This window comes from Mycteria americana, chromosome 2 (assembly GCF_035582795.1).
Source record: "Mycteria americana isolate JAX WOST 10 ecotype Jacksonville Zoo and Gardens chromosome 2, USCA_MyAme_1.0, whole genome shotgun sequence".
In the NCBI taxonomy this organism is placed as follows: Eukaryota; Metazoa; Chordata; class Aves; order Ciconiiformes; family Ciconiidae; genus Mycteria; species Mycteria americana.
Genome location: NC_134366.1, coordinates 92,907,653 through 92,924,591, shown reverse-complemented (window position 1 = coordinate 92,924,591; position 16,939 = coordinate 92,907,653). Strand labels below are relative to the sequence as shown.

The window sequence follows — 16,939 nt, the reverse complement described above, 5'->3', positions numbered from 1 at the left end:
AGGTTGTCATAAGCCACTCTGTAACTCCTAGTCTCTAGAAAATTCCAGTAGTGTTACACTGGAAATGGTGGGATTACACCTATGTCTTGCTTCTTATGCAGATCTTTCACGTACATGCAGTGACCATGCATGTGGGAAGTTCAAAAGAATCAGTGGAATTACTAGCAACTGCTAAAGTTTTCCCCTGTGCAATTTGTGCAGGGAGTGGCCCATGCCCGCTAGCCTGCCAGAAATAAATTGGCACAAAACAAATCACTCGCATGTCTTGACCACCCAGTCTGCTATAGGTTTGCCTGGTTACTAAAGTTCCAACCTTTTTTTCCTGGTGATGACAAATGATCCATCATGTAGTTTTTAATCAGGTGTAGCGGGCACCAGTTAAGGATGCCTACTTAAGCAAAGAGGATGTTTCCCCAAAGTAACTTCTGCCTTGTCATTTCCAGAACCTCACAGAGTTGTGGAAAGTAATATTAATATGCAACAGGAAATAAACTTTCTCAGTATACTATTTCTCCGTAAACTAGTGAAAGGCTGAACAATGCTGTTTTATTGCCAAAGAAAATGTGCATGTCTTTTATGACACTTGGTGTTAAAAGGACCCACTTAGTATGGAGGGCTTACCAGCAACACCATGAAATGCATTGTGTTAGCATAATGTTATATAAATTATTTCTCTCCTCTCTCAAGCTGCCAATTTAGTAAGATGTCAAAAATAAGCACAGACAGGCTTAACGTCTTGAATCCCTTCTCTTACAGCCCAATATTCCCACCAAAAGCCGAACTCTGAAATAACGAGATGCTTTAGACCCTGGCTACATAGCGAACTTCCCACCAGGAAACCCTAACTGGTGGCAGTAGCTGTTCCCAAAATAGCACAAGGGAAGGAAGGTAGCATACTATCTTCTATTTCCAGATCACAACTGAAACAGCAGATCCAGGAATACTGTACTGACCAAGGTTTGCAGCAGCATTATAAATGGGATGAGAATATAGTTTCAAATCCCTTTGGTCAAGGCCAACTTATTTCTTGGTCCTTACTGCTACCTGTACAGAGGAGTGATAGGAACTGTTGGTGAGGGCTTTGCAGACGTTCATGGGAATGTGGTGGGGTGATGACTTAGGGACCCAGAGCTTGCAACTGTGAGTTCGAGTGGTTTGGCTCAGCCAGTCACTCCCACAGAGGACTGTGTTAGCCCTGGTGGGGAAGCAGTAGTGGGGAGCTGGTGCTGAGGCAACGAAGCATGAGTCAGGTGTGTGAAATGCTCCGTTTTGATATTTTAAATAAGTAGAGGCTGCTGTTTGTGAGGAGCTGTGTGTGCAGACTGCAAATAGCCTCTATATCACAGCTGGAAATGTGGTGATTCACTGTGGTCACTGTGTTTCTACCACCACTTGTTTTCTTCCTTCTGACTTTCGGTACTCCTCCTTATTTCACTGGGCTTTTTGTTCCCTGTTCCTTTCTGGGCTTCAACAGTCCATGGCAGACAGTCATGTCATCTTCCTTAGCCCCATACACACGGCATGTGGAAGAAATTCAGTCCGCTGAGCGCTGTTTGTTTCTCTTTTTCATCTGCCGAGCATCCGTAACCTGTATTGGTGTCTCCCGTAGATAGCCTGTGATAGGCGTGCAGCTGCTAGGCAGTAGGTGCAGGTCCTAGGAGGCTGCCTGTCTGTCACTGGACTCCTCTCTCTCCTGCTAGGCAGGTTGTGCATCTGTGGGTCAGAGAGGAATAATCAGGATTTGAAACGGGTTCAAAGGAAACTTGGAACATAAAACTTGGCAACATCACCCAGGCAATTGGTGCTAGAATCTGACTAACTCCATTCTCTTGGGCGCTCTGCCAGTCTCTGCTGTGGCCTTTGCATATTTTCAGGCATAGACAAGTTAAAATACTAAAAAATATTCTCCAGTCTACCACCATAAGCAGCTGAAAGATTGTGTGAAGCCCTTTAATTCAGGACTTTAAAGCATGGTAAATACAGCTGCCTTTTTTCTTTTTTTCCCAATATCTGCAGAGAGGGTATTTCAGAGGTTCTGAACTCAGCAGAGCTCTACTTCCCAGCAGAGGCAAGAAACTTATATCTGGCATGTTTTCCAATGGTTGCCCCAAACACCTCCCTTCAATAAGAAGTCCCACATGGAAAATCCAGCTATGCCTTTCACCTGGAAATTTGATAGTTATACTTTAATTTTTCTTAAAATCGATCGTAGCTTAAAATAAAATGTTGGATGACTAGAAAATATTTCTTTATCCAGCTGGCAAAGCCATAAACTTTGACCAGCACTGGCAGGAAAACAAGTGAGCAACCAGAAGAACAGCTCTGGGGACTGAAGAAACATTCCAAATATGAGAGCCAAACGTACAAATGGCCCAAAGTTTATAATACTGACTCAATAAAGCAGCCTCAACTGTAAACATATCGAGGAAGTGACCAATCGATACCACTGAATTAAATTAACTTGAATGTATGGATTCAGCTTATAAAATTAGCAACAGCTTATCCCTGGCACAGAGCTGCCATGGCTAGTGAGCCATTACTGTAGGCATTTATTATGACAGTAACACGGAGTAAAGGTAAACAGCACAGGGCTGCCGTATCAGTGGTGGAATAAGAGACATGATGGTCATGTTTGAACTGGAGTGCTTGGGGGGCACATAAAGCTGGTGAAAATAGCTGGCAGTCTGTTAAAGGATAAGAGCAGGGGGCATTCGTATTTAACAGATGGCTCTTGTACCTACTCAGGCAGGAACTGAAATTGTCTATTCTGTTCTATTCTATAAGCTGACCAGAAGCACGTGCTACTTTTGAGATACTAACAGCCTGATAATGAATGGTGCCTCACTTCCAGGCCACTCTGTAATTTCACAGCAGTTCTGGACATTGCCATCACACTCGCATTTCCCATCCTTCTGCAATGTAATGACCCCCTACAGCTGGTCATCCAGCTCAGCCCTACTGCCCGTCCACCAACACATGCCTCCATAGGCTGCTGCATTATCTCTCTCCTCCCATCCCTTAGAGCTCCCAGCTTTTAGGATGTTACCTGTTGAATGCAATGCACTCTCTGCTTCTTCCTCCAGCATCTCCTGTTCCTCGTTGCTGAGGTCCAGAGGTTTCAGCTGTGTAGAATGAGCCATAAGGCACAGACGATCTGGGGCAGTTCTTGGAGAGGATGAAGTTACGGTCTTCCAGGTCACATGGCTTTTCATTGCTGTGGCTGATGCTTGGGTTGATATCCCCTTTCTCCAGGCTCTCCGAAACTGGCAAATCCTGTGGCTGCCTTACTTTTTATGTTCAGTTCATATCTGCTTGTGTATTTTCTTTGTTTCAGAGTGCACTCAGGGAGCTGGTCTCAGTTTGGCATAAAGTGCTCTTAGTAACTACTTCTTCTCTTACACAGATTAGTTATTCAACAGATTAGTTATTCAACAGAAGTGGATGATGACTAGCACTAGTAGAGAGTAATACCTGATACTTTAATGAGGATGCTGGCACCTACTTGCTTAGAGTTTTGTATTGTGAGTTTTGTATTGTTTTGTATTGTACAATGCCACCAAGTTCTGACAAGCAGCCCTACCAAGCACGCCTTGAAGTCCTGCTAAACCCATTTGGGCAGATACCGCTAGCTGATCATCACTACCTAACAGTAGAGACTGAGCTGTCAGGTTCATGCATCCTGTCATCCTTGCCAAAGTTTTGCTCATGCATCTGACTGAAAGAGATCAGCAGCATGCTTTGCTGCCAGGCAGGAGAGCCCTGGTGGCGGAATCTGCCACTTAACAACCTGTTTAAAAAGTCATAAAAATTGCCTGGATGGGCATGATACCAGTCCAAGAGATTTAACCTCTTTTGCATCTCCTGTTGCACTTATAAATGAAATCTTAAGCCTACAGATTAATCAGTCTGAAGAACAGGCAAGGGAGGCAAATTAAAAGACATATTAATTAGATGTCAAGTGACCTTACCTATTAAGGTATGAAATACAGCAGCTACAGCGCCAGCCACAACCATGCACAAAACTGCTTTGGTCCTGTCTCGCTTGCTGTTCACAAACACCAGACCTACATTTTTGAAGTCACTCATCGGACCCGTGAAGAACTTCATCAGGGAGTACGCCAGCCCATAGCTGGCCAGCATTTCCACAGCATCTTCCTTGACAGCAGCGATGCCCCTATTCAAGGCCTGTTGAAACACAGAAAGAGCAAATAATGTAGCACATGTGGAAGTGTACCAAAAACCACCTTCTGCAGCCGGTTTCTGAAGGAACAAGCAAGTTCAGCTCTCATTGTTTTCACCCTGAGTTGGACCTTATTTCTCTGGGTTCAGCAGCAGTAACTTGTGACTTGTGACACTGGCAACTTCATAATTTCATATGGACAGTAAATTCAAGTGAAGTAGACTTGAAGATAAGGTAAATATCTATTTCTAAAGTATGTAATGGAACTCCTGCTATACCAGAAGTCAGTCTCTTTCCTTTTTAGAATAATTTTATGACCTGCTAATAATCATGGATGATACAAGACCATTTAAATGCTGCTTTGAGGCCTCAGCCCTCAATTGAACAAAGCACAGTCCTTGCAGGCCATCTTTACAGGTAAAAACTCTGATTTTATTATATGCTGAAATTTCAGGAGCTCAAACTTTTTTTCAGTGTAATGAGCTTTTCACTACATCCCATGTAATTGTTGTGAAGAGCTGCTATTATCCTATGATGTTTATTATGAAACTAGGCCAAATATGCACGTGACTAAACGTAACTGTTCTCCTTTCATGTATTTCACAAGGTTCTGATCCTATATTCATTTATATCTCCTTGTAGCATATTTCAAAAGAAATACAGCAGATGTATTTCAAGACATATTCAGGTTCAACTAACCCACTAATTCATTCTAGGTCCATATTTAGGAAATGTCTGCCAATGAATCACTGAGAATTAGATGGATTATTTTTATAACTAAGGTGAACCATAGAAAAAATGTGTAACATTACTTCAGATTCCAGCTTGCACCAAAATGCTTCTAAAATATTGAATAAAAATGACAGAATGATAAATTTTATCTGCAGTGTGACAGCATCAATCATCTGGTACTCCCAGCAAACTGTTAAAACAAGATCAGATTCAAAAAGCATGAAGGATGAAATACGACTTGTTTTCACAAGTATTTAGTTCCTATGGGTTACAGCTGATGTGTGCTGACTGCGCCATCGTAATAAGGCCAACCAGGAACATCTCGCCAACCCACCATCCAAATCTCAGTCTATCCACTTACACGGCAGTTCTAATACCGCTTTTTCTGAATGAACAAACCAGGCAGAGTATCATCAGGTAACCGTGGTGAAGTCCTTCCACTTCAAATGTAAGCATAGTCTTTTTGTTGCAGTCTTTCGACTTTTTTTCCCTTCCAAAGACCACGTAAGCAAGCAACTCCCATTGACTTCAAAAGAAACTGCATCCCCATAGCAGAAGTGAGCATTTTTCCTACTCTTCTTTTCCACTCTTTCTGTGAGATGTGTTTCAAGTTTGAAACTAAAGCTGCACTGTCAACATAGCAAAAAGCTGTAGAAAATACCAACTTCTCCATCCTTGATATCTGCCAAATCTCTCTCTTGCAACGTGCTCTGATGTGAACACCTGAGGCTCCAAATGTTTTCATCTGTCTTGCTCCAGTTTGTCCCTTCCTGAAAATACCATGTTTCAGATATGGAATATCTGCAGCTGTGATATGCAACCTTTTCTGGGGTATAGATAATTCTATCTATTGCATTGATAAGAGTTCAAATTATATTTAATCTGCAGATGCCAAAACCACTAGTGGGTGCATAAAACTGTACTCAAACAATTTGTGGAAAAGACTGTGGCCTCTAAAATGAATAGTCAAGTTTAGCTGTCTTTTGTGATGATGCTTGTGATGATGTTGTAATCCATATCAAGGTGTATACAGAGTTATAATATTTTCATTTAAGCTTCCTAAAGATGCTGAATCTCCCTGTTGCTGTTGCCAGTAATAGGCAAATAGCCTTAGATTATGCCATATAGAGGGTTCCTTGATCATGGCTTTTTCCTCCTCTTTTCTTTTGTTAACAGTGAAGTATTTCTGGCAGCTTCAATTTGAAGAGAAACAGCTAACCAATTTCAGGTAGTCTGGTTTAAAAGCTGCTTGTCACATGTAAACAGCTGAATTATTTCCAGCACAGATTCACAAGCACAAGTGCTTCCTTCCTGGTTTGGACAACTACTGAATACCAGAGTCTGTGGAGGATGGTAATCCACTTCTGACAAGATCCCTGGGATAAACGTGGCTTTAAGAAATCACATTCTGTCAAGAGGCACGGCACTACGATCCCTCTGCAGAGAGACAAATCTTTGCCGAGCACAGTCCTCAAGCCAGTGAAACTAGCTTCGTGTGACTTTGGCCCCAGGGTAACTAAGTTTTCCACCTAAGTAGGACAGACAGAAAGACTTGAGCACTCCTCTTTCTCTCCCTCTCTGGTTTTACAGGCTGAACTGTGATCTCTTTTGTATGAACAAATGACAGCCAAGTAGATACTTCTGAGTAACTTTCCCCAGAGACACACTGTGTACCAGGTAAGGTAAACTGGAAAAATCCAAAAGGGACTTTTGTAAGAGGTATGTTGCCATTAATTTATACTCCTGTGGAGTGGTTGACTGACATGATGAAATAATACACTAGAGGCTAGCCCTGAAAAAGCAATCCTCCTAAATGCTTCTTTGGAAATATCCTTTGGAAATGAACAGTCAATAGCGCCGTGTACAGATTGTTTAGTTTCTGTAGCTTTCTTTCTCCTTTTTCACTTTAAGGTGACAATGCAAAAGGTTCTTCATCCTCAACTTCCAAACACTGTATGAGAATTTGTGTAGCTTTTCTACCCCATGTACCTTAGAATATTTTTGCTACTGAAGCTGCTGATGTCATATTTGATACCCTTAAATCCACAAGAAATCCCAGATACTTGGATAAAGCTGCTTTGGGGTGCAATATGAAAGACACAGGCACTTGATCTTTCATGGCATGCCAGCCATGCAGTTGGTAATCTTCCAGTCTAATTTCCTGTTAGATCTCCAATTAAATCTCTCATAAAGGAAGAAAAATATAAACCAGGGCAAGGTCTCAATTTTTTTATCTGACTCTATTTTGTACACTTTTTGTGTGAACAAAAATCAGTAACTTCATCAGTAGCATCTGTATTCTATGTTTGTTTCACATACAACAGAGCATATCTCTACAAAGATTTGTGTAGCTTGTCAACGAAATTACACAGAACTAGGTAGTAATAATAATAACAATAATAATAATAATAATAATAATAATGACAATAATTAATATGAGAAGTTGGCTTGGTCATACATATTTCAGATGTCATCCTACTTTCAGCTGGCTTATTTACACCAAACTTGAAGGGAGAATTAGGAAATCCAGATGCTGAAAGAAAGACTATTGGTGATGGCACCTTCTCCAGAATTTTTAATGAACAACTAACCTAATACGGTAGTAGGTGAAAATGTCACAGCAAATCGCTATTCATCAAACGTGATTGAAACAAAGACACTGACATTGCTGACCCTTCTTTCAGAAATAACAGAAAAAAGCACACAAGACTTCCAGGCTGAGCATGATCTGGTAGGTACACGAACTGGTTAGTTCAAGTAAGTCATATTCCTAAAACACTTCTCAAAAAGGCAGGCACCAAGATCTACAGCTACTTCTATGCAATGTCTTCTATAACACATTATGTTATCATTAGAAAGATGAAATCTTTACTATAGGACCTGGTAACAACCCCTTGAGCCTTTTTTTATGAATAATTGTGTGCTGTCACTAATGTTCACTAAAATCAGAGAGGACTAGCATTTTTAAATTCCCATCCAAAAGATTCAAGTCAGAGGAGTACCATATAATACACTTAATGACATTTCAAGCCAGTAACCAAATCTTTACAATTGGGTACTGCAGCTGGCTTTATCCTCTTCGAAGGAACATATGAGATCTCTATCAAATTTCTAGGACATGCATAATGGATGAATCCAACAAACATTTGCATGCAAAGGCAGTGGTTTAAAAAGCAACAGTTGTGAGAAAATTGTCAAGAGTCTAGCTTGTCCTGTTTTGCATGAGCTTTCAGAACTATTCACTTATGTTGGCAGAAAAGGTTTGGTTCCAATCTACAGCTACATACCTCTGTTGCCAAAAATTCAAAGTCCGTCTCTTAGGCTGGTTCTGTAGAGTGTGACCATTTCTCACATGATCCTCCTCTCCCAGAGACTACTGAATGACTGATGTTTTATTTCGTATTGGATTAGGCATATAAAAGCATAAAAAAATCCACTGACAAAGCCACACCTATTGTATATATTTTCTTCTGCTTTTAAAAATGTTTTATTACCTACGTACTGCAAAGAATTTCAATAGTCTAACTAGAAGGGCACATTTTCTACTTCATTTGAAGTTAGCTATTGACTATGCGGTCAATATTTGACCAGTGCATGTGTTTCAAATAAGAGCAAGTAAAATCCAAGAAATGTAATTCTTGTCAGTCCTCAATTTTGCTTATCCTGGAAAAGCAGACTGTGAACTAGTGGAGACTGGCACGTTCCTATGGCTTCTTCAGTTTGAAGCTGGGATTCCGCCTGAGCTGTTTTCAAGCCTGTTCCAGCTAGTTATCTACCTAAGGGTGACATCAAAAACCTGCTCAATTTGGCAGTAACATGGCCAAACGTATGTTTGGTTCAGCAAACATTTGTAAGATGTTCCCCCTCCCCCTGCATCTTTCTTCCTACCTGCCCTGTCCTAAGAAAATGGAAGAGAGCGAAGTTAAAGAGCAAGCTGACGTAGGGGAGAGTCTTTCTCCTGTGTCAAATAATCTCTCTCCTGATGTTTGTTGGCTGAGTTTTCATTTACTAAATCCTGTCACATTGAAATCTTCAGCATCAAATGTACCAGCTGGCTCTGGCTGTGCTGCCTCCCCCTGTCATCAACCGCACTGCCAGAAGGACACCTGACAGATCCGATGTTCTGCAAGCATGGCATAATCAGACCACTGTGTCGGTGCTACCTGAGAGTTATCCCATCTGCATCTCTGCTTCTGGATGGGTTTCTCATAAAGGCAGGAGCCACTGGTAGGCAACTTGAGGGAAATAGCTAGTGCTCTGTGTAAGACTTCCATGGACGTAGACATAGAAGTGGGAGAAAATGGGGTTAAAACAGCATGCACACATTTATTCTGGCTCAAGAAGATTGCCCAAACATGGTGTATGAAGAGATAGTCCTGAAGGGGTAGAGGGAGTCTGACCTTGTAGCTTGAAAATTATGACTGAGGAGTGTTCACTGTTTTGGGCCTTGTTTTTTGGTTTGGGTTTTGTTTTGTTTTGCAATGGTTTTACCCTAATTCAGTATCTCTACTTTTGGGTCAGCATCTGCTGTAGATCGTGTGTCAGATGACTGAAATGCCATCTGAGGTCAATTCCTATTAGCCCACTACTAAAATACTTGACTTTTCCCTTGCTCCCTGATTAAAGCTGGCCCTAAGAAAACAGCTAGTCACCCCTGTCCACAGCGCTGCAAGTGCTGACATAAGTTCAACCCACTGAAATAATCCCAGTCCCCAGCAAGAGATGGCAGCCCTGACCCCCAGTCTGAAGGAAGAAGAGATACCCATCCCAAGAGAGGGACACCTAGACACCTCCGTGGTATACTGCAAAGAGCATTAGGACTGCCCTGAAAATGAGAGCTGAAGTTCTTCTGTCTCTTGCTGCTTCCTAATTCAAAAGAAACTGGAAATGCAGGGCAGGTGTCACAGCTTTATCTTAAAAAATACGTTAGTGTACCAAAATTTCAATCAAATTTACTCTGCTTAAGTAAGGAGAACATGGCCTACAAGAAAGCCCATATACCCTGTGAAACAAAAACCAAGTCATGAAGACTAGAATGTAAAAATTTTTTCCCCATTCACCTTCCTGAGCAGCAATGAACACTTTTGCATGATTCCTACTCTTAACCTGAAATGCCTGCTACTCTGTGACCATGATCAGGCTCTCCGTTTCACTTGTTGACACTATCCACTCACCACAGAATGTCAAGGCTGTATGAAAGTGTGTCCTGGGAGAAGTTTAAATAAAGACTCTAAATCCAAAATAACATCATTTTCATGCAGCTTTCACTTGACCTGGGATACATCAGGGAACAGCACTTTTTAACAGGCACAGCCAGGAGGTGTAAGAATAACTAGGGCAGCAGTGGCAACAGTGAAGTCAGTGAAAACGGGAAGTCCCTCCCATTGAAAGAACTAATGCAGAGGAGGCCGCGTCGGGGAGCTGGAAGAGTAGCTATGGCCACTCTACCTACTGCTTGTGTGTAGATTCATGAACAACAACCAGCAAAACAAGGCAGAGAATAATATAAAAAACACAGAAGACTGCAGAAGATAATGGCATAGGACCACAGGAAAGAAACCAGATTCAGTGAAGCCAAAACGTGCCTCATTTAAAACTACATTTGACAAAGTGCCAGAATATTTATGACAGGGAGCAATCTTGGAGGGGTGAATCAGTTGCTGCAGATGGTTGCCTCCCCGCGGGACATGGAGAACACTGATCCAAAGCCAAGAGAGCTACGAGTCATGATGGTGGGAAGCCCTTCAGGACATATTCCCCAGATAGTGTCTATTGAACGGGGATGGCTGACACGTGTATGAAGGAGACCTAAACCACTGCCATTTACACTGAGGGATGTGGAGAAACCCATCCCCTGAGGTGAGACCATAACAATTAACTTTTCCTGGCCTTTTTTAGGCAAGCAGTGCTTGTTGGAGCACAGGACAGAAGCAAAATCAACGTCAGAGATATTCCCCTCCATTATGACTTCCCTAGTATCCTCTGGCTGATGCTAATCAATTGTCCAAAATGTATTTAAGGTGAAACTCGCAAGGGAATGCTTTGCTCCCAAACCAGTATGTGAGCTTTTCATTCACCTTTCCCTGGAGCTCGTCCACAAAGGTGAGAAACATTTGTGATCATGTTACAGAAGTAGGGCTAACTCCAGGCTGAGGTTATTTGTCTTCAAATCATCTTCATGTGGAGGCCAGAGACTCATTTTCTTTCAAAAGCTATTTCTGTTTCTAAGTCTATGAGTATAGACAAATAAAATTGAGATATAAATTGAGACACATAAAACTAGAGGAAGGTCAGCTCCCTCTCTCTTCAAAATGCCCTGTGGAATAGCTACCATTTCTTCACCGAATTCCATTTTGATTACTTTTAAGTGCTAGAGAACACTGGGGAGGATACAAATGCATATCACATGTATCTACACACAAAGAATATTTGCCTTAATCACAAGTGATACAGTATCTGCAGCAGTGCTCCTTCTTTTAATTTCTCACAGAACCAGGTTCTGTTCTCTTCCTCACATTATACCCCCAAAGTAAAAAGTAAGCTGATTTACTATCAGTTGCATATTTCATAAAATCACATTTTCTCGTGTTTATAAATTAAATCTCTGCAAGAACTGTTATAAGACTTGTTTGTATGCACACAGCAAATTTAATCTACACAGGTCCCATACCTGTCAGTCTCTCACAACTCTGGCACATTGCCTTTTTATTAGCATTAACTCAGTCTCTGCTGAAATACTCCTCACATCTCTCTCCTCCTGAAATGGAGATTGCCACTTTCTCCATGATCACACCTTCTCACGAGGCTCCAAAGTGCACAGACAGGTTTGGACTGGAAGGGACCCTTGGGGGCCAGCTTAGAGCACTGCCCCGGGATGAACATCTGGGAGATGTTGTGGAGGAGACCCCACACCTTCCCTGGGCAGCCACCCTGAGAGGCCACCCACGCTCTGAACCTTAGCATGTAACCAGAACTGGCATCTGAAGATCCACGGCCATGGCAAGAAATTATTTAGCTTCACTTGCCTTCCAGTTTTCACCCTTCCTGTTCTGTTGTTATTGACTTTTTCATAGATGTAACTTAGCATACAGTAGAACAGTATTTTTCAGTAATTTAATGTTTTATTTGTTTCTTTTTTATTTCTAAGTTCATGCATTACATATGAAGCTAGGCTTTTGCTTCTCATTGTTTTGCATATTATAAGTAGTTCTCTTAAGAGGTATTTCTTCACATAAGGTTACCCAACACTCCCAATTACAAGATCCAGTACCTAGTGCAAGTCCATTTTTTCCCCTTAAAAAAAATCAGTCTAGGCAAAGACCCAAATTGAAAAAAAAAAACAAACCCAAAAAACCCCAAGCAAATATTTTAACGTATCTACAAAAATACTTTTGCCAATTGCAAGAATAAGGAAAATTAATGAGGTTTGTCCCTGGCTTTGCAGATTTTTAACCATTTTCCTTAAACTTTTCACATTAAAAAAATCTTAATGCATGCAGAATTTGGTGAAAATTTCTGGAATTTGGCAGAGGCTATCAATAGTGCCTTTAAAACAGACCAAAACTTGGCCAAGCATTTGCAAACTCTTGAGTTGCATAGGTTCAGTAGAACTTGTTAAACTACTTTAACTGCACAGAAATCTTGTCTATATTTCAGCTGTGCTGAGTGTGCTCCTGGGCATAAGCTTAGAGCAGTGAAGGTCAAGCACCACACAGCAGAGACTGTGCAGGTTCAAGTCCTGAAGGTACCAGGAGACAAAGAAATACTACCTGTATCATTAGCTCCAAGCAAAAGGGAAAGCGTTTCTCTTTCCATGGACTGAAGATGCAGTACTCTGCAAAGACCTCTTTCTCTCAGGAATTATGAAGTGATTTATCCTCCTACCTTGGCTCTTGTGGAAAGTACCCTGGAGGCCAGATCCGTGAAATTTGCTTTTATTGCTTCAGCTCTCTTATTTCTGTACACTTCCCACTCTTTGTTAGTGATTAAGATCCCATGTCCTCCTACTTGGAAGACTAATAATTGGCATTTCCTCTCAACTCTCTTTCCACGTGGAATGTAAGGGATGTAATAATTATACCCAGCAAACTCTGCAACAGCCAACAATCAAATTCAAGGCTGTCAATACTGCAGCAAAATATTTTAGTATCATCACGCATACTATCCTACCACTTCATGGCTGCTCTAGAGATTACCCTACTGCTGCTATTGTTTAGAGTTACTAACTTTGCCACAGTCAGAACTGGTAGTCAGCTGGAAACGGTGGGTTACTTCGTTGGTGTATGGCCATGCAAACAGGTATTTTGGGGTTTGGTATAACAAAGAAGTGGAAGCCTCCTAAGATGGATGTCCTGCGAGGGGAACCTTCTGTTAAATCAGCAGCTGATCCCTTTGGGAAATAACCCCTTGAGACACTCAGTTCAGCGGTAGATGTCCAGGCTGTTTTGATTGCAGAAGATGGTGAAGTTCAGCCTGAGTGACAACGTGCAGGATGCGACCAAAACAGTTTTGGATAATGGGGCTGTAAGGGAAGACGCTCACTGTGCAAAAATAGATTTTTACCTGAAATCACTTTCAGATGTGACTGAAGCGCAAGTTAGTTACTCAAAAGTTGAAGACGCCAGAATTAGGAGGGGTTACCTTTTGGTGTCTGCCTCTGCCCCAGTGTAGTTCAAATTCATCAGTAGCCAGCAGCAGACCAAAGTAAGTGTAGCTTGCAAACTGCAACCCCTCTGTTGTCAGTGGAGCTCCCACAGTCATTCAGAGCTCCCTAGAAGTGTCATCACATATGTCTGCTAGGCAAAATATGCAAAGCGACCGAGTCTCTGCCATTTAATGAACATTACTTGTACATGATGAAAGGCTAAAGCAAACTTAAGCAAGCGTCTGCAGGTTTTGTTCATTCAGCTTGGGTAAATGTTCTCTCTCTCACTGCAGACAGGAGAGGTAAGGACCCTGCTGAGCAAATGCACAAAATTCTGGACTTATCATATGGCTGGGCTTAGGAAGAAGAAAGGCAAGTAATTGCAGTTTGGTCTTTCATCTTCCTCAGTACTGCACTATATAAAAAAAAAAAAGAAAAGAACAATCTATAAAGCACATGTCAAAGCTACTATGATTACAAAAAATACACATAACCATCAAATAAGGCTTTGGTGCCTGACTTGAGAAGTGGGAGCTTGCCCAGCTATCCCTGAATGTGTAGTACTCCCCAACCTTTATGTGTACTTAGTGCAATTATCTGCTGTCCATTAGCTTACTCTTAAAGCATTTACCTCCCCATGTGGCCCAGCACAGACTTGTTACTTATGTTCTAGGGCTTTGCCCAACTTCAGCCGAGCAGAACATATTTGAGGTTGGTGATTTTCATCAGCTGTTGTGTCAGGAGCAGGGAGCACGGCTGGTTAAGGTCTGTCATTAAGCAGCTGTTCCCTCCAGCATGCTGCTGGCTAGGCAAAGCACAGTTTGGGCTAGACAAAGCGGAGTTTGTTAGGTGTGAGTGCCTGCGAATGCAAGTGTAGAGCTGCCAGATTAGCTCATGTCTTAATTGCTTGCAAGTGGCAAATAGAGGGCACCCAGATCACCAGCCTAAATACAAACTTGGGTGTTTCCGCTGCTGGAAACACCCATCGTAAACAAAGTGCATAACATCGCTAGGAAAACCTGTCATTTGTACCTGTTTTTCTTTCCCTTCCATTCTTATTCTTTGTACCAGCTTCATTAGGATGAGATTAAAGTTATTCAGTCGAATTGGAAACAAACTCTGGACGGTGACAGTGATTTCCTTTCTCTAGGGCTGGTGAATTTATTGCAAAACATGCTTTGAAGCACTTCCAGTTATTACAGCACTTTCCAATACTCCAATACCTGCAGAAAGCAACGGTCTCACTAAACCAGTAATTCTGCCTCTAGATTTTGACCTAATGTATCTGTTTAAAATAAATGGGAAGTGGGTGGTAACATGGGAGCAGAGGAAGACAGAAAGGAGAATGGGTAGACTTTCTCAAAACGGCATTTTTTCTCTCAGAAAATCTAATCTTCTACACCCCCAGCCTAAATTTTGAGAACCTTGAACTCTCCCGCTTCTTGCAGGTGCTGTTGACAGGATTGGCTAACATTTCCTTTTAAAAGTAGCTCAACTGGTTCTCTTGGTATCCAATGACATGAAGTCAACAAGTCAACTCACAATGAAATTATTGCTCATGGGTTTTTCCAGGTGGTGGATGTATGGAGCACAGATAACTAAGAAGTTTCTCTTGAAATCATGCACTCTTTTTGAAACCCCCTATGTTTCACAAGGGGAAGCACAGTAATATTTCTACACAAGCAAGGCTGAAAATATCCTCTCCGACCTAGAAGAGTGGGAGGCCATAGGGGAACATGTTTACTGTTGCTTATGTGATCTCATGGCAACTGGGAGCCCAATTGCTGCTGTTATAATAAATGGCTTTCCATGGTAATGGGAATACAGGTAAAATACCAATTAATCTGAAATGCAATCAGGCGAGATACTCTCTGTCCTTACTGGATTTGATAATAAAGAGGAGAACTGGAAAATGTACCAATGTTTCAAGGTTTTCCTCTGTACCTCCTGGGAACACATAAGTTATGGAGGGAGACAAAAAAGCATTCTTTCTGAATATACTGGGACAGACAAACCCTAGAGCCAGGGGTTTGCTGGAGTAACCTCTAAATGCCTGGCAATAATGAATGCTGTTACATCTTCACCAAATCCTTGGCTAATGCTTCTACTAAGAATTCCTTAAGCAGTACCTAGGCAGCCTTCTCCTCAGGGAAGAAGAGACTTGGAAACACCCGTAGAGTTGTAGCAAGCCTTGTAACTTTTATTTCTATGTGTCTGGCAGGAGTGAGTCTTAACCAGAAGTGCTGTCACCAGTGACTTTGTGAGTGTTCTTGATTATGCCAAATATGTGGTATAATTTGATGCTTAATCTAATTTTAGAGGTGTCTACCCCTGGCTTCACAAAATCCAAATTCAAAAAAATGTATCTTTTTAAATCTCTTTCAGCTGAAGAGGTGATCAGACACACAGTGGATGGGTTCCTCCACTAACTGAGGAACTGTACATGGTGCTGCCGTAATTCTTAAGTGGGTTCTGCTGTCTAACAGCATCGCCACAGACACCTTCAGCAACAGAGCACCCGCCATCATGAGGCATTTGATATATAAGCTCAATGCTCTCTTAGCCTTGTGCCTATACGAAACTTAACTCCAAGCTTAAAACTATCTTTACTGACAGCCTTTCTCATTCTTGCATTCCTTATGACCTGATGCAATGATCCCGTCTTATTAAAAGTGATTCTTTCAATAGCAATGAACATTTTTCTACTAACCCACTCCCTCTAACTCATCGACTTGAATTGCATAGTTAAAACTTATTAGCTCATTTCCATTTGTTTTATACAAGCACAAGACCCTGACTTGTTCAGTTCAGTAAAAACACTGACAGATTCCCAAAGCTTAAGTCAAACCGATGCTGAAACATCGTAGCACAACAGGTAATTTTGCCTAGCAGGTTCTCTGTCTGAGTCACTGGTTTTAAATAATGGATTTCCTTACTCCTGGATTTCAAAAGTGGTAAGAAATGCGATGAAGATAGACTGTCTACCGTTCTTTCACGCTAGTACTCTACATTGTGCAGAAGTTTCACTGGGAGAACAGCCTCCTGTCACAGTCCCCTCATCCCCAGACCAGGCCTGTTCTGCTTTCTCAGTCATTTAACACCTTATTTCCATGAAGTCAGAGGAGATGCAATCTCTTTTCTATCTTGTCCATACCTGGGTTTTTTGTCCTCTTGCTGATGTGCAGGGAAGTGTGCAGGATGTACGACATTAATTCAGCACAGCTAAAATTTATGTCTGGGCTGCTGTAATATGAAATACAAAATTGGCTTAGAACTGGCATCCTGCCAAGATCCTTACCGAGGGGGAGAGAGTTGAGTTGAGTGTCACACTATTGGTGTTGCGGGGATTGAAAAATTGAGCTGGCTTGCTTTGGTAGTGTAGT

At 41.7% G+C, this 16,939-nt stretch overlaps 1 protein-coding gene across 1 annotated transcript in view; it reads right to left on the bottom strand.

Annotated features, from left to right (window-relative positions):
* The window catches only part of ANKH (ANKH inorganic pyrophosphate transport regulator), a 108,567-nt gene that overhangs the window by 40,443 nt on the left and 51,185 nt on the right, over positions 1-16,939 (bottom strand). Inside the window, exon 2 of the mRNA XM_075494010.1 lies at positions 3,969-4,185. Within this exon, the coding sequence (XP_075350125.1) occupies positions 3,969-4,185 (217 nt within the window). The remainder of the gene's footprint in view (positions 1-3,968; positions 4,186-16,939) is intronic.